Source organism: Paroedura picta, chromosome 5 (genome assembly GCF_049243985.1).
Source record: "Paroedura picta isolate Pp20150507F chromosome 5, Ppicta_v3.0, whole genome shotgun sequence".
Lineage (NCBI taxonomy): Eukaryota > Metazoa > Chordata > Lepidosauria > Squamata > Gekkonidae > Paroedura > Paroedura picta.
Genome location: NC_135373.1, coordinates 49,739,160 through 49,757,007, shown reverse-complemented (window position 1 = coordinate 49,757,007; position 17,848 = coordinate 49,739,160). Strand labels below are relative to the sequence as shown.

Below are 17,848 nucleotides of genomic sequence, written 5' to 3'. Positions count from 1 at the left end.
TGATTACTTCCTATACATGGAGGCTCAGATCACTAGAGTAGCTCAACTGGCATTCTACCACCTTTGCCAGGCCAAGCTACTAGTGCTTTACCTGGCCCCAGACCACCTAGCCACAGTGATCCATGTGATGGTCACCTCCTGATGTTTTCTGTATCTTGTTCTATGTGGGCCTACTCCGGTCCTTCACCCAGAAACTGAAACTGGTACAAAATGCAACAGCTCCGGTACTCATGAGAGGATTCAGCCTATTCTTAAGCAACTGTACTGGTTCCTAGTTGTATTCCAGATCAAGTTCAAGGTTCTGGTTCTGACCTTCATGACCACATGTGGTCTGGGCCTGGTGTACCTGGGGAACCACCTAGCTAACTATATGCCCTGAAGAGCACTCCATGCAGCCAACAAGAACCAACTGGTGATCCCTGACCCTAAAGAAGTATGTCTGGCCTCAACTAGGGCCAGGGCCTTTTTGGTCTTGTCCCCTACCTGGTGGAATGATCTCCAAGAAGACCTGTGTGCCCTACAGAAGCTTTCTCAGTTTCATAGTGCCTGCAAAACAGCTCTTCCACCAAGCTTTTGGTTGGGTTGTGTGAATGACAGAAAGAGACACATATGGGGCCCTCCTTAAATTAATTTGGCCCCTCAAAATGGGAGATAGGGAGGCAGAAACGAAGACACATATGGGGTGATTGTGGAATATTTTAACAGTCTTTAACTGGTTTTCTTATTGTAATTTTTATATGTGGTTGCCCAGAGTTGGAAATTCTAAAAGAGGCAGATTATAAACTGAATAATAAACAAAATAAATAAACATAGTCTTCACATTTCTCTTTAAGAAAATGTCAGTGTAAACTTCCCCTCAGAAATGGTGCTAATCTTACAAAGCTTCATTTGTCTTCTCTGGAGGTTTCTCAGATTTTTTCAGAAGGAAGAACCCACAAAACTGCTTTGGACTTTGATTTAGATGGAAATGGGACAGCAACTCTGGCTTGTTTTTAATGATGCAGGCATTGCCCAATACATGTAGATATCCTCCATGAATTCTTGTGGTAGTTGATTATTTATCTATCTGAAGAATTTGTATTTTAAATAGCGAGGATAGTTCATGCACTCAAAAATAGTTATCTGTAATTTCAGAGTTCTGCAGCAAAAATAAACAAGAGTCTAGCGGCACCTTAGAGACTGGGGTGTATCCTTGTCCCTGCTTACTACTCCATTGAGCAAAGTTTGAAGCCTTCCTTCTGCCTAAGGAGCTTGCAACTTAAGTAGTTCATCCAATGAAAGAGCCATTTAAGGTTGGAGGAAGGCTCTTTAAAGAATGGTTGGCCTTCTCATCCAGTATTGTCCTCCAGCCTTTATCCACCACTTTGTGATGGTATGCTGGCTAACCCACTTGGGGAAGACAGGGGCAAATGTTCTGTCCCTGGTGGTAGTCCCATTGCTGTAGTTCCACAGGTTAGAAGCCCAAGGCCAAGAGGCTCACTTATTGCCCTTTGGAAAGCTAGCTAGTTTAAAAGCATTGCCTGTTAAAGGGGAAAGGCCGTCACTCTCAGGAGGCCCAAGGGTCTCGTTGCAGCCTTTTCCTCACAGGCTTGTTTAAAAGCACTGTCAGTTGTGACCTCTAACAATATGGCAAAAATAAAAAGGTTGTTTCACAGTGGGAAAGTAGCCCTTTTAAGTTCTTCGGGTTCAGAAAATATCATCAGCGCTTGGAACTTTCTTACCTTATTTTAATTTTATTGACAGGTATCCTGCTTTCTGCCCGGCAAAGTCTGAAACCTTCCTCCAACGTTAAGTGGCTATTCTGCCAGAGGAAGAGCTACTTACATTGGAAAACTACTTTCAAGGCTGGAGGAAGATGTAGAGCCTTGTTGTTTAGAGTGGTTGGATACAAGCCATTAAAGGGTTCTTTTGTGGCCTCACATTAGAACCAGTGATGTTGGAATGTGATGCGTGGTCTGTTATCAACCGCTCGTAGAAGCATAGGAATCCATACTATGAACTACATTTTGCCATGTTGTCAAGGTCCAATAAACAATATGTAAAAACTAAATAATTCAGCAAAAGACCTGAAGTACCCTATAGAAAAAGCAGCTTTTACTGGGCTTCCAAGTTTATTTTTGCCATAGGCAGCAGGAAAGAATCAATCTTAAATAAATGTTTCTACCATTAGCAGGATATTTCTTTCATCGGAGTTTCCTTTTAATGCTTTCAAGGAGAAATTTCTGATGACTAAAGACTAGCAAATAAAAACATGATTAAATCCCTTTCTGCTTAATGGGTAGAAGGAAGCTTTCCAAGAAAACCAATTAATCTCCAGAACAGTCCAGTGGCACCCTTAAGACCAACACAGTTTTACTCAAGGTATAAGCTTCCATGGGCAAAAGCTTATACCTTGAATAAGCCCTAAAGGGGCCACAGGACTCAAACTTCGTTCTGCTGCATCAGACCAACGCGGCTACCCACCTGAATCAATTAATCTCCATTTAGTCTTATAATTAGAACTGCCTTGAAAAGCAATAGGAGTAATTTTTAAATATAACAAAGTTATTTATGTGTTTTATTAATCATACTAGTAAAAAAGCCCATTGTATCCAGAAGACAATGGGCGCTAGCAGGCAGGGACCAGAGCGAGGGGCAGGCGAGGGACAGAGCAAGGGACAGGCTACCTGAAAGAGGAGGCGGGTGGCGGCTCCTCGGCGTCTCCTGGTTTTTGGTGGGGAGTCCCAGGCGTGGTGCGCTGGGCTGCGGCGGGTCCTGTGCGTTTATTTGATCTTCTGCGGCTGGGGGGGGGGTGGGTTCTTTCCGCTGCTTCCAGGAGGCCACGGCCGTGGATCAGGCCGCGCCCGGCCGCGCCCGCGGGGCCGCGCCCGGCCGCGCCCGCGGATCGGGCCGCACCCGCGAGCCGCGCCCGCGGATCGGGCTGCGTGGGCGCGGCCCGGCCGTGGTTCCCTCTCGGCGGCTGGAGTCTCGGCGGCTGGAGTCTTGCCGGGGGCTCCCTCAGGGGCCGGCCTGACGCGTCAGGCCGGGAGCAACTGCGAGCCGCGCTGCGCGCGGCTCGCAGTTACTGAGGCTGGGAATCAGAGGGACCAATCGGCAGGCGCTTCGCGCCTGCCGATTGGTCCCTCTGATTGTCTGTCATGAGGAAGGGTCCAATCCGGACCCTTCCTCATCCCGGACACATCCCGCCCCAGAACCCCTTACTATTTTATTTAGTCCGTGGCGCCCGCGGCGCCACGGGCGGTGTACAGATAAGCTGAAGCTGAAAAGTTCCAAAGCAAGCTGAGTTAACGTTTTCACCAAATGAACAGGAAAAGTCGCAGGCAAAACATCATCAAATACTCTTGAGCAAATCTGCTATCATTTTCCTCACTTGTGTATTCCTATTGCTTTGGGGGGGGGGTGGAGGTCTGTTCCTCACATGCTTTGCTCCCCCTAGTGGTTGATTTGATATTACATCTCATCATGTAATATCTGCAGGGAGATATGCTAGATATAAAGAGATGGAATATGGAACGACTAGAGGAAACAAAACACATGCAGAACAGGGGGGGGGAGCAACCCAAAGCAACAGGAGCATACAAATGAGCAAAATGCGGGAAAGTGTTAAATTGAGGTGAAATCTAGGCTTTGTTTTTTGGCCATTTTTTTCAGTGTTGAAACAGGAGGAGATGAGTGAAAATCACTAAATATCTTGCTTGCTTTGTCCTAATGCAGTGTTGAGAACAAGAGGAGAACTAAATACATACAGAAAACTTTGAATCCTGAATGGAACCAGACAGTCATTTATAAGAACATCTCCACAGAACAGGTGTGTGACTATTCCATTCCTTATCAGCTGCAGCCAAAGTGTTGCTCCCAGCTCACATGAAGCTCAAAATAATTCATTTCCAGTAACAATATCTCACACTACTAAGACTCAGGCTACCTTTCCACCTTCTCTTCCTGAACCCCCTTGCCAGCACAGGTTGGAGACATGCTGTCCATAATGTTAGAGAGGTGTTAGAATCAGATGCCTGAAAAACAGCCATGACTCTGACACTCCCTTTCCTCATAGGCTTTCATTACAGAATGGAATAATCACAATTTCCCCTGATTTCCCCTCACTCTCACCCTTATTTGCCTGCCCTGAACTACCTGTATTTCTGAAACGAAGGGGGAGAAGACTGAGATGCTTGACAGGCCTAGAACATATGTATATCTTCCCCTTGAGAAAGAACCTCCACCATTTATTTAGCATTTAAAATAACAATCTTATTCACTAAAAGGAAAGTTTGAAAGAGAGCTTCACAGATTCAATTCTATGAACAAATCACATACATATTATTACGTTCACTTCACCATGCTAGTCAGAATATCATTCCATTTATCAAAAACTAATCTTAGGTTATGGCATTTAAAACTTAACAACTTCAAGTGATTTTTAATTATTATTTTAACTGTAGCTGAAGAAGAAAACCTTAGAAGTTACAGTCTGGGACTACGATAGATTCTCATCCAATGATTTGCTTGGTGAGGTGAGTTTTCCATTTTTTAAGCTTCATTGCTTTCCCTCACCACAAAGGGTAGCTCATGAAGAATACATTCTCATAGTATATTTTTCATTGACACACGCAATCTTGAGTGATAATATGCTTCCATGGGGGAAAATAATGAACTTTTTTGAACCGTTCCATAAATTGAGTTAATTTGCTTGAGGGACCTTTGCCACTTTTCCATTATCCAGTATCTTCTCCTATACCCCTTGAAAAGCTACACCTAGCAGATCCTCAGGAACAGCACAAGAGGCTACAACATGTTCTTGTACCCATGGACCAAACTTTGTGAACAGAGCAAAGGCTTACGCAAGAGCATGAGAGGGATTTCTGCCCATTTCCCCCTTCTTGCTGTGTCCCCCATCCCTCCTCTCAGACAGACGTTAATCTCATTATTGTCTGTCTACTGTGCCCCCTGCTTTCCTCTAGCATCTCCCCAAAGCTGAGATTTCCTTGGGCCTGGTTTTTGATTCTCTGTAAAGAACTCTGTGCCTCAACAGCATCATTATAATAAACTCTCCAAGGAGTACATGTAAAAATGTTTCTTAGTAGCTATTTTTTTCTGGAACGTTCTTTGGCTTTGTCTTATATGCCAGATACATTTTTATAATTACTACAGTAATAAAATTGTCTTTCTAACTCACACTTCCCTGAAGGCTCATGGTGGGTAACAACAATATAAAAACACTGATAAAATAACAATTGAACACTTTCCGCATACAATTACTTCTGTGGGGGAGGTACTGATATCAATATGGTTGATGTTTTAGGCAGGGAGGCCAGATTCCGGTGTTGTTTTGTAGCCTACTTGGCATACTGCTTTGTTTTGACTGGAAAAAAACACTTTAGCTGCATGAACATCAGTCACATGGATTCATTCTGGAATGTATTAAATAACTTACTCTCTGTGCCACTGTGCAGGTATTAATTGAGCTATCTAGCACCTCTCAACTAGATAATACTCCCCGGTGGTATCCACTGAAGGAGCAAAGTGAAGGCATTGATCATGGGAAATCCCATTCTGGACAGAACAGCCAGCAGTCACCAAAACCATCTGTCATCAAGAGCAGAAGCCATGGGATTTTTCCGGATCCATCCAAAGGTAAGTGATCTTTCTCTGTGTGTGTGTGCATATGAAGGCTTCCAGATGGAATGCCCCCTCCTCCCTCCCTCTGTTCATACATGCTAAGGCTCAGCAGCAAGCATCTAGTGCAATAGAAGGCCCTCGCCATAAGAATGATTTTCTAAGTGAAGAGTTTCATATGCGAAGAGACCTTTAATCCGAAGAGACCTTTACTCACCAGAATCAGCTCCAGTTGCAGTTGTTTTGTGCTTGTCAAGCAGAGATCTTGACAAAAGGACCATTCCTATTAGATAGCCACTGTGTTTTCCCTTGCCCATCAGACATGCCAGTGCCCACCATTGAGAAGTCCCACAGCAGTCCTGGAAGCTCCAAATCATCCTCCGAAGGACACCTGCGCTCCCATGGACCATCCCGCAGCCAAAGCAAAACCAGCGTCACTCAAACTCACCTTGAAGATGCTGGGGCAGCCATCGCCGCTGCTGAAGCAGCTGTCCAACAGCTCCGCCTTCAACCAAGTAAAAGACGCAAATAAAATTCCTCAGCATGGCAGCTTAATATTCATCTGTTGCTTCCCCTCTCCCTCCCCAACTGTCCTTTCCTTGCTGGGCTTTCCTTTCAGTTCTCAGAGCACTGAGTCTACATGCCTCTGTTTGTCTGCGTGTCGATATATGTAAACATAGTATATCCCTCCTCTTTAGCTCTTTTCTTTTATTTACACAAACTGCTGCAAAGCTGGCTGTTTCTCTGCATCTATGTCCATTCCATAGTGCACGGTTCACAATGTGGGGAAATTCCGTTGCGTGTCATTCTTTTAATGTAACTAAACACCTCAACCACTAATTCAGACTTCAGGTATCTTGCTTCCAGTTCCCCCACTTGTTCCTGAAAGAAACATATTCTTTGCATTAGAAAGCAATCAAGAGCTCAAAAGCCTTTTAGAAAACACATAAAAGAGTTTCAACCTTTACTGAACAGCTCTCAGCTCTCAGCTAGCAAGGGCCATTCTGCTTTATGACAGGATAGTTACAAAATAAAAATCCTTGGAGTATATGTTCTTTATTATTATTATTTGAGGTCTATAATAAGACAATATTTGTAAGCCAAGCAGATAATTATTAATAACCATCCTATTAATATTAATAACCATCTTTGACAATTCCTCAACCATCTGATTTGCTATGCTGGGTCTACATTATTTCAGGATGGATTTGATTTTTTGGGTGCAATGAGGTTTAACAAATTGCAGCTCCTCCTTAGCTCCCCAGAGCGCAAATCTCCCCTGGAATTGCTGGTTGAAGGTTTAGTTGTGGGGAAATGAATATAATCCATCCGCGGCATCCTTGTGTCATTCTCATGATGATCCAGTGTGCCAGAATAAAATCACTGGGTATAATGCAAAACGAAGGGAGGAAAAACATTCTCCATCTTCTTCCTCTCTTGTGTCGTCGTTAAAAAGAAACAGCCAGTTTAATTGCCCCCCCTCCCTTTTAATGCTGTGCATGTGATGTCTCTTTGGTGTTCAGACACTTACATATTTAAATATGGAAGAGAAAACCTCCCACTTCTGTTTGCATGACTAACATTTAAGCTGGTTCCATCTGAGGATACATACTCTGGGTTTCCATTTCACCCACACTGCCAGCAGCACATAAAAGCGGTCAATCTAATAATGCAAGGAAGCAGCACAGGCACAGCATTGCAGGCGTCCTTCCCATTCAAAGAACTCAGTCTGACAATCTGCCTCCACCAGCCAGTGACAACAAAGATCAAAGTCAGCTAGCCCTCAGGAAAGTGATGTCTGACGGACCAGCCAAACCCGAAGGAGGTGAGCACAAAACCAGGCCTAAGGAGTAAACTTTTCAAATGCCACCTTTCTTTCTTACAGGGTTTATCGATTGCCTTTCTGTAGATAAACCAATACTGCACTTCTTGTCAAGTCTGCTGATTCAGAAGAGACTGAAATTCAACCCTCTTTCTGCCGTTCTCAGTTTGAGGGGAAAAAGCAAAATGTTTCCCAGTCTTGCTACTCAGGTGCAAGCCCCATTTTGAAAGACTGTGTGCTAAGTTTGAGTTATAGCGCATTCGGATTCCGCGATCTTTGATCAAAAGTGGATTGGCTGGGCTGACTTGCAGTGAACATGAATTGTTTGAGAGTGGTGAAACATTTTTACATGGTTTCAGTCTTGTAATTGAGTTTGTGATTAGGGGTGTGCATTCCTGAATTCCTCATTCAAAAATATACATGAAACTTGTTGTTTTGAGTCATTACTGTGATTTTCTGGAATGATTGCACCAATTCAGGATTCTTAGGCATTACATGAACATGCAAAATCTGTGTGTCTTTTTCTCAGACAGTGGCTCAGGGATTTAGCTCTCAGACAGCTCAAGGTTGTTCCATCTTCTCTTTCTTCTTTGTAGTGGGTAGGGCCATATTTCCCTCTGAAATTAGTATAGCTGGGGGCATCTTGTTCAGGGACCTATAGAATTGAGCCAGTTGGTCCAATTTTCTTGAAACTTGGAGTGTCTTCACAATTTGCTTGGTTTATATCATCCTGATTCCTGAACAATTTGTATAATCCACAAACTTGGTTACTGTATTACACTGCTCAGCCCTAATTCTAGATTATTAATGAATAAATTTGACCACACTGGTTGCAATAACAATCCTTATGGGACCCCACCACTCAGTTCTCTACATTGTGGGAACTCTCCATTTCTTTCTGCTCTCTGCTTCCTATCACTGAATCACCATTGAGAATGGCTGATTTATATCATCTTTCTCCCTGTTGGGAACCCAGTCTTTCATCATTTTCCTCTCCTCCATTTTACCCACACAACAACCCTGTGAGATAAGGTAAGAGCCTGTGACTAGCTCAAGGTTACCCAGCAGAGTGGGATGTATTCTTATACTTTTACTCTGCATTCAGAGGGTTCTTTTTTAGCACTGCATGGGTTTTAAGGGGAAAATTAATATACAGAAAAAAATGTCTGTATTGCAGAGTCATGGTTGTTCAAACCAGTGCTACTCTGTCGTATTCTGATATTATTTTAGATGATTCCTTCATGCTGCAAATAAATGTCCTGCCCAGCAGAGTTTCTTCATATCAGGTATTACTGCACCTGATTTCCCGGAAAACAAAATGGACTTTTTAGTTGCCACAAAAGAAACAGTTTTGAAGAACAGCGGTTAATCCCTGCCACTTCTCAGTCTACAGAAATCAACAATCTTTAGCTGTCCTCTGGTTCTGCTTTTTTCTTTTTGAGTGTTGTTGCATTTCAGCACTTCCTAAGCCGACATGCAATTGCATGAAATTGCTCAGATTCTGTCTGAAAGCTTCCATTCACAAATGTCCTGAACTGTAACCGGAATCTTTAAAAAATCTGAGGAAGAATTATGAGCTTTGCCATGGAGCATCACAGCACTGCTCTGTGCAACACTGCAACAACTGGACAATATTTTAAGATTGTCCTTTTAAATTCTTCTTTTAATTAACCTGAATTTGTAAAGGTAGTAAAGGGCAAGATGCCATTGGTACTTTTGCAAGTAATTCCACAACTTTTTAGCCTATGCTCTTGTGTATACATGTTAAATTGATTGTTATTGTTGTGTGGACAATTGTGTTGAAACTGTCCACCAATATAAGAGGCAAGAGTAATTTTGTGAGATGTTGGATTTTCAAGCATATTTCTCAATTTGTCTAAAGTGGAAAAGGGTAATAAATGTGGAGTCCTCAGAACAGGACAAGAGAGGAAATGTATGCTCCCAAATGCCTCCCAAAGAAAAGACCTTTTCTTTGAAGGTCTGAAGAAGCAAAACAAATATTCAGTCCAATAGTACCTGTAAGACCAACAAAGATTTATTCGAGGTGCTATTGGACTCAATTTTTGCTTTGAAGATACGACAGTTTTGCCCTCCCTCACATGGTTTCCATTTATCATGTTATTGGCTGGCCACCATCCTCTTTTTCATTTCCTTCTTTGTCCTTCTCAGGCTGTCCCACCCAGTTGTTTGAATGTATATTGGCAAATGCTGATCCAGCCTAGGGAACTTTAGGGAGAGACTGAAATCCTTCTTTTGTCCTTGTTCTATAATGGCACATGAGAGACTGGTGGTAGTCTCTCTTCATAGTCAGAGTAGTTCAGCAATGGAATAGGCTGTCTAAGGAGGTGGTGAGCTCCCCATCACTGGCAGTCTTCAAACAAAGGTTGGATACGCACTCTTCTTGGATGCTTTAGGATGCTTAGGGCTGATCCTGCATTGAGCAGGGGATTGGACTAGATGGCCTGTATGGCCCCTTCCAACTCTATGATTCTATGATTCTAGTTCAAAAACTAACAAACAGTTTTATTTCACTTTAAGGGGAAATGGTAAGTTATGAATTAAGTTTAGGATTTATAAGATTAACTGGCAACAGGAATGAGGTAACTTTGTGACAAATTATCTGGTGTTTATTTTTAGACAATTCTTTAAAACTTGAGAGATTTCTTGGCAGTTTTTTATTTCATAAACTAGCATAAGCTTCTGGGGCTCACAGACACTAAAGTCGGTGAAGGTAGGACCATTCACACAAGTTCTACTTTCCTTCCTTGCTAGGGATCACTCTGTCTTCTAGAGCTATTTCTCTCAGACATGATAGTGATGGGCCACTTCCCTAACTAAGGACCCTTTTGAACCTCTCACAGTCTGCTTTCTCTCTCACTGTAAACTGTAAACCCTCAGCTGCCACTCCTAACTCTCTGAACTGAAGAATTCCTTTTGAATCCACTATTACTCAAAGTTCTTAGATCAGGTTAAAACGTTAACGATTCATTGTCCATCACAGGAGGTGACACAGTTTTTCACATCAGTTCAGAATACAAAATAGGTAGTTCAAAATTCTTCTGAAAGTGCTTTTTGCAAGGCAAGAACTTTTGACTATACCACTATTTGTAGGACTGTATGAACTCCTAGTAAGCAGTTGTAAAATATATTCAAATTGTTACGTGGCATCTGAAGAAAACATTTTCAGTATAATTTCTGTGGTGCTGTATGACAAACTGTTTGGTGTTTGCTTTTTGTCATTTTCCCTTCTGCAAAAGCTCCCCAGTGTAAGTGAATGACTTGATTAGTGAGGCTGAATTGTGCAATTATAACATAATGAGCAAATGAGGGTTTTTCTACCAGTTGGGAGGAAATCAGAATTTTTAAAATGAAGGTACCCTAAATTAACTGCTGAATAGGATGACTAGAAAAGAATCATGACCTAATGGAAATTAGTAACAACAAGTAAAAGAGTTTGGGTTTTGTTTGTGGCTTGTCTTGTTTGTTGGTTCAGTTTTGGCTTCTCACCTCTTGAACAGCCAGGTGCTATTAATCTGGTTTTCATTAAGGCCTTACTAACTTGTCTAATAATCTACTGTTCCTACTTTGCACAGCAAAGCCCACCAACCATCGACAAGGCGAAAGCTCAGTCTCAGCAGGCTCATCAGCCAGTAGCTTTGGCAGTGGATACAGTGTGGACAGTGAAGGAAGCAGCAGCGCCAGCATCACTGGGGACAGTAATCTGTTTCCCATTCCAAGAATGTAAGGCTTTTTCCAAAATGATTTTACTATCCATGGAGACAACATTAACTAGACTTCATCTTCAGTCTTCTGTGCAGGCACACATTGGGACAGTGCTGGCACAGGCCAGCTACCAGAGGCTCTTCTGATATTTCCATAACAGTCCAAGGGGAGCCCCTTCCCTGCAGAGCTAGTTAGATGCCATTTTCCTGCCTAGTGGTCATGGAGGAACTCCCCTTTCCCCTCAATCCTTTCTTTGTTGCCATATTGTGAGGACATGTTCTCTTCAGCTACTGATTGTCAATGAGTTTTTTCTTTTTTTCGGGGGTTTTGTTTGTTTGTTTTTTGTCTTCTGAACTCTATTCCTTCATTTTGGAATGTAACAGAAGGCTTTATTTTAAAAGTGTGCCCAATGCAGTAAGAAAATGACTCACTCAGATGAGCACTTTCTTTGCCTTTTCTGCTTAGATGAGGCACATAAAATCTGCCTCCAATTACCTCTTGGAGCTTCTGCCTCAAGAAGCCTCTGGCTAAACATTTCCAAACAGAAGCATTGCAATTTACAAGCAACTTATCAATGCAGGCAGACACTGCACTGACTCCTCCTCCAGGGCCATGGCTTCAGCACTCATGTTGAGAAGGCAGCATCAATGATTTTTCAGGGAGGCACTCTCTTGGATTACATCTGCAATGTGGTCATTGTTGGGTGCCTTCATCAAGCACCATTCTGTAGACGTGAATGCAAGAAAGAAATCAGCAGTTGGCAAAGATGTGCTGCTGAAACTCACCCCACCTCCAAGGTAAGGAACTTTGTAGTCTCCCAGTGTGAGACTGCACAGAAGTCTAAAGATGAAACAGTGTTGCACTTACCTGTAACTGTTGTTCGTTGAGGTGTCTTCTGTGCAGGCACACATTCCTTCCCTTCTACTCCATTGCGAGCTCATAGGATGCAGTTATATTCATGACACTCATGCAGCTCAGACAGACTGAGGGAAGAGGGAAGCTCCTCCCTCAGAATATGTACATTGACTGATTGATTGATTTGTTCATTTGTTCATTTGTTTATTATTTAATTTTTACTCTGCCATTCCCAAAAAGGCTCAGGGTGGCTGACTATTATGTGGTAAAATGACCTCTAATAAGCTTTTCCAGGGAGGGTCTCCCCTTGGACTGTTAAAGATATACCAGAGTAGCCGTAAGAAGACCAATTACAGGTAAGTGCAACACTGTTTTATGTTCCATTCTCAACAATCTGATGTTCTTTCCCCTTTGATACTTACCTCCAATAAATTTTGCATAGGATTGCAAATGACCTTTATTTCTTCTAAACTTGTACACCAATCCTCCACCCTTAAGCAGTCATAAAACCCAGTAAAAATCCCTAGAAGGTTCAAAGCAGAAGCAGAACAACCATTATGCCTAACCTCTATCTAGATCTCCCTCGCACTAGTGAAATCTGCCAAAATGAAACTGCAGAGGAGGTGACCTTGGAATATTTCCAGTACATTTTCCAGGAAATTCTTAAAACAGACACATCTCAACCTTCCTCCTGCTGAAACAGAGCATAGGATGCAGAAGGGGAAGATGCCCACTTCTAAGTGAGATGTGTATTCCAGCCAGTGAACTTTAAATTTGAGTTATAAGCCTATGATATACCAACCCTCCCTATTTAAATGCCATTCTCTATGAATGGCCTAATTTTTAGAAAGCAATATTTTTTATTCCATTTTTCAAGCCAGAAAGAAGGCATTACATAGACAGAGAAAGGTAAAGGAGAAGAAGTGTGCCATAGCAGAATGAACCACTGGAAAACATTGTTTTCAATAATATGTGTTATAATGAGCCAGTAGCTCACAAATATGGAATATTGTATTAACTTAAATGTTTTAGCTTACTAATAAATATTTATTTAGGACCATACAGCATCATTTTGTTCCTAGAACTACCTTTTCAAGGGTCAGAAGTAAACTAAACCATGCCTCTAGAAGAGATATCAGCTCAACATGACAGAGTCAATTTCCTGCCACTATTTTGGGGCAACCTTCTTAGGCAATGTCTTTTGCTTCTGAACTACATGATGATGATGATTAATAACAGCAATAACAATAACAATAACAGTATACCACCCTTCCATACAACTTTTGAGGTCTAGGTAAAGATTTGTCTGTTTTGGTTCTTCCATTTGTCTCTCAAGAGCTTCACTTGGAAGCATTGCACTTTCCAAGCAACTATAATAAATAATAAACAGGGAGTTTTATAATCTGTATAAGCCACAGTTGGCCTCAGGAGATTGTCTTTTAGGGAAACTCCAATCTATTCACTGGTTTTCATATGGGGTAGAGCAGGGTGGCCAAACTGTGGTTCTCCAGATATCCATGGACTACAATTAGATAAGGGCTCATGGGAATTGTAGTCCATGGACATCTAAAGAGCCACAGTTTGGCCACCACTGATATAGAATGTTCAGGGCAGGACTAACATGACGGCAGGAAGTAAAAAGGAGCCAGCCATTGTTTTTTTATTATTTATTTTTAATGTTTCCTCTTGTAGGTCTTCCAGAAGAATCAGTTTTGCCTGCCCCAGCAATACATTGTATGATTAAAATGATTTTGTATGATTAAAATTGTTGTATTGTTTAACTTGTAGATTAGAAGACATTTCTCCCTGAAATAAAAAGTTAGCTTCTATCATCAGTATGATTCCATAATTTATGTCATAAGTTACATAAATCTTGAATAATATTAGTTTTGGAGAGCACTGTAGAATAAACATTCCAAAATATTGAAATCAGAGTCCTCTGATTTTCTTTAAATACACCTTGTGGTAATATAATCAGTAAGGTACTTCCATGGCAGATCAAAGAACCACAACCACAGGAAATGGTTGGGGAGTTTTTTGAGCTTGTTGTAACTGAGGATATGTGAGCCTCATTCTCATCCATCTCTCCCGAGGCAGAAAGTGTGCCAGGGTCCTCTCATGGCCACAGCTCTAATATTACATTCCTTAGGGTGAATGTTTAGGGGTTTTTTTTTGGGGGGGGGTATTTTACCAAGTCATTTTTTCTTGCATATGTACACCCCCCAACAATGTAGAGATTCTACACACAAACATCATGGCTACAAATGGTTTTGTACAGAGGCCAGCCAGTGATTAAACTCTTTATGCCAATAAAGGTACTCTGACTGGCTAGCTGGCTGGCTGATATTTGGTGCCTCTTTAGTCAAAGATGATTTCCAAGTTTGTGATGTCAAGGAATGAGCTCTCAATGCACCCTGGAAAAGTTTTGTTTATTGACATATCTCTGCATCACAGCATTATCAGTAGAGGTATTATGTTAAAGTATGTTCAATCGTATTTTTCAACAGAGGAAAGATGAACCAGAATGGACAAGAAACAGCAAAGCCATCAGGAGTAGGATTAACAGAGACTGAAGGTAAATGGGCATGTTAAAGTCAGATGAATTTTACAGACCTTTTTTTGTTAGTTTTTAAGGACCAGTGTCCTTAACACTGTGTCCTTAACACCAGTGTCCTTAACCAGAGAGCCTCTTGTGGCACAGAGTGGTAAAGCAGCAGACATGCAGTCTGAAAGCTCTGCCTATGAGGCTGGGAGTTCGATCCCAGCAGCCGGCTCAAGGTTGACTCAGCCTTCCATCCTTCCGAGGTCGGTAAAATGAGTACCCAGCTTGCTGGGGGGTAAACGGTCATGACTGGGGAAGGCACTGGCAAACCACCCCGTATTGAGTCTGCCATGAAAACGCTAGAGGGCATCACCCTAAGGGTCAGACATGACTTGGTGCTTGCACAGGGGATACCTTTACCTTAAGGACCAGTGTACCCATTTACAGGGAGGTTACTGCATATTACAGAAATGAGAAGGCAGTTCAAGAGACAAAAGCTGTGTCCTTAGCTCTCTCCTGTTGTTGGGTTCAGTGAAGCCCTGTCCATACATGCACTCTATGGGTTTTCTCCCAGCAGTGGTTGACCACATTGCATCAGAGTTAGTACACACAACAACATAGTTGAGAACATGCTACATTTTATTACTCTGCGTAGAAATGTATAGCAGCTCCTCTCACAAACAAAAGCAAAAATGTAGCATGTTCTCAACTATGTTGTTGTGTGTACTAACTCTGATGCAATGTGGTCAACCTCTGCTGGGAGAAACACAATCCCCTGGGCCTCAAATGCCTTCCTCCACGTATTGCTGGAGCACAAATTGGAGATGTACATTTATATCCCATTACATGTAGGTTTGATTTATCCCAATATGTTAATCATACTTGGTTTCATAGGTCCTTTAGCGGAAAGTAATGCATAGTTCATTAATTCCTTCCATAAGAGACTATTGCCTATTGTGCACAGAGTAATGTCAATTGTCGAGAACATTCAGCATTCTAGCTCTTTAGTTATGCAGATTTTCTGTTATCTGGAACTGGGAGTCTCAAAAATGACATTCTGTTCTTGCTCCAAGACACTGAAGCAATAAATAATCAGGTTGAAGTCTCTAAGAGTACATGCTGCAGTGTTGATAGAATGCCTATTTTTAGTCTTTGAAGAGCCTGAGATTGCAAAAAAGGCTGTCAAATCAAGCATCAAAGTAACTGAGGCCAATTCCACGTGGGCAGAAAAGGCCAGAAAGGCACTCATATGGAAGCCGGGCTGATCCTTGCTTTTACATCAGGGGTAGTCAACCTGTGGTCCTCCAGATGTCCATGGACTACAATTCCCATGAGCCCCTGACAGTGTTTGCTAGCAGGGGCTCATGGGAATTGTAGTCCATGAAAATCTGGAGGACCACAGGTTGACTACCCCTGTTCTACATGACATATTGCTGGGCTGGCCTCCTTCCAAGCTTGGCGCAAATTAGGCCATTATTTTCCCGCTTTAAGGGAGAGCAGATATTTTCCAGCAGAGGCCTGTATGAATGAGAAGAGTACTACAAAGGCCCAGAGGGGGCAAAAAATTCCCCACTAAGCTCTGCGGCACAACAAGGCACTCCGGGGCCGAGTGGGGCATTGTTGAGAGCCAACTTGGTGTAGTGGTTAGGAGTGCGGACTTCTTTGAGGAGTGTAGGCAGCTTAGTTGCAGGGGTGTTCAAATAGTGGGAAGCCTGGCACACTCTGACCTGCGATAGTCTTGTTATGGGAAGAGTCCCATGGCCGAACATGGGAACCCACTGGAATCTTTTGGACAGTCATGGCCACTCCCTGCCAGGGGTTCAGCAACAGTCCCCACTTTGCTGAAGGCAATATGTAGCTTCTATAAAGAGTATCATGTAACTTATGAATTTTGTTTTTCTCCCTCTCTGGGAGAGACAAAGCCAGTCAGAAGCATTTTTCTCTTGGCTGTAGCATATGAACTTTTCCTTTCTTTATCTACAGGTAAAACCCAGATGGTTGGTGAAATTAAGATTGCTCTAAAAAAGGAAATGAAGACAGATGGTGAACAACTAATAGTGGAGATCCTTCAGTGTAGAAATATCACATACAAGTTTAAATCCCCAGATCACTTACCAGGTACCAGTTGCAATGAGCATTTTAATATGGAAATATTTTAGTTATTAATTGCTGCCCAGCTGAGTGGCAACAGAAAGGGCATGCCTCCAACAGGCCTATGGAAATCGAGTGCAATCCTAAAACCACTTTCCTGGAAATAAGACCCACTGAATAGGCCAAGATAGACTTCTTGCTTAAGATTGGAGTCCCAGAGGAATACAAATTCAAGAAAGGCCTTCTTTTAAAAAAGTAAATTATAGCATGAAATTACCTTGCTCCGCCTTGGCAAAAAGTGCCTAGCTGTAGTATTTGTGCTAACCAGATTCTCCTGCCTTGTAGTAGTGCTTCATGTAAAAGCTCCAAGATTGTTGAATTGATTTGCCCACACAAGGTACCATTTGAAAGCAGCTCATTCCCAGATGATGCCCCCCCCCCAAAAAAAAAACAGAATCCTTTGCCAATCTGGACTGGAGTTCAGTTTCACTAAACAGACTTAACGTTCATATGAGGGGCAGGCCTGAGAGACATGTTTATAACATCCTTTCTTATGTAGTAGTTCAAGAAGGAACTGAATGTCCGAGAATTGTTTTCCATATAAGTTCTCAATGGAAGTACCTGAAAGTCATTTTCTTTCTGGAAAATACACACTTTGCTTAATAATGTTTTAATGCCCTGTGAAAGACTTGACAACAATATACATTGTACTTCACATTTATAACTAAGAGTGATTTTCCCACTGCCCCTATTATTTTTGGCCTAACAATGTGCAATTAATTAGCAGGCTGCTGAGTGAACAGGTTGAACTGTTTATTTGAACAGATCTGTATGTGAAGCTGTACGTGGTCAACCTTGCTACTCAGAAAAGAGTGATGAAGAAAAAAACAAGAGTATGCAGACATGACAGAGAACCTTCGTTCAATGAAACATTTAGATTCAGCTTGAATCCTAGTGGACATTCTCTCCAGGTAATCTTCCATGTTCATCATTCTGCTTTCAGTATTGGTCTGGTGTTATTTGAGATCCTTCCCCTATCGTGATTATCATGGCATTTATTCATTGTGAAGTGAAGGCACCTTTGAAGTATTTATAAAAAGAAAGAAGTGAGGAAGGTAGCAGATCAGATAGGATAGTCACAGTGTGTTGGGTTCTCACCTAGCAACGTGTGTGTCACATGCAGCATGAGGAAGAATTGT

The 17,848-nt window shown here is 42.1% G+C and overlaps 1 protein-coding gene across 5 annotated transcripts in view; it reads left to right on the top strand.

Annotated features, from left to right (window-relative positions):
* Positions 1-17,848, top strand: part of PCLO (piccolo presynaptic cytomatrix protein) — a 134,836-nt gene that overhangs the window by 112,983 nt on the left and 4,005 nt on the right. For 2 of the 5 annotated variants that reach the window (XM_077337850.1, XM_077337845.1), the window contains 9 exons: positions 3,715-3,808; positions 4,443-4,514; positions 5,454-5,634; positions 5,937-6,131; positions 7,259-7,441; positions 11,032-11,179; positions 14,524-14,591; positions 16,542-16,676; positions 17,475-17,620. In XM_077337850.1, the coding sequence (XP_077193965.1) occupies positions 3,715-3,808; positions 4,443-4,514; positions 5,454-5,634; positions 5,937-6,131; positions 7,259-7,441; positions 11,032-11,179; positions 14,524-14,591; positions 16,542-16,676; positions 17,475-17,620 (1,222 nt within the window). The remainder of the gene's footprint in view (positions 1-3,714; positions 3,809-4,442; positions 4,515-5,453; positions 5,635-5,936; positions 6,132-7,258; positions 7,442-11,031; positions 11,180-14,523; positions 14,592-16,541; positions 16,677-17,474; positions 17,621-17,848) is intronic. The other 3 variants (XM_077337847.1, XM_077337846.1, XM_077337848.1) reach the window with 3 other exon arrangements.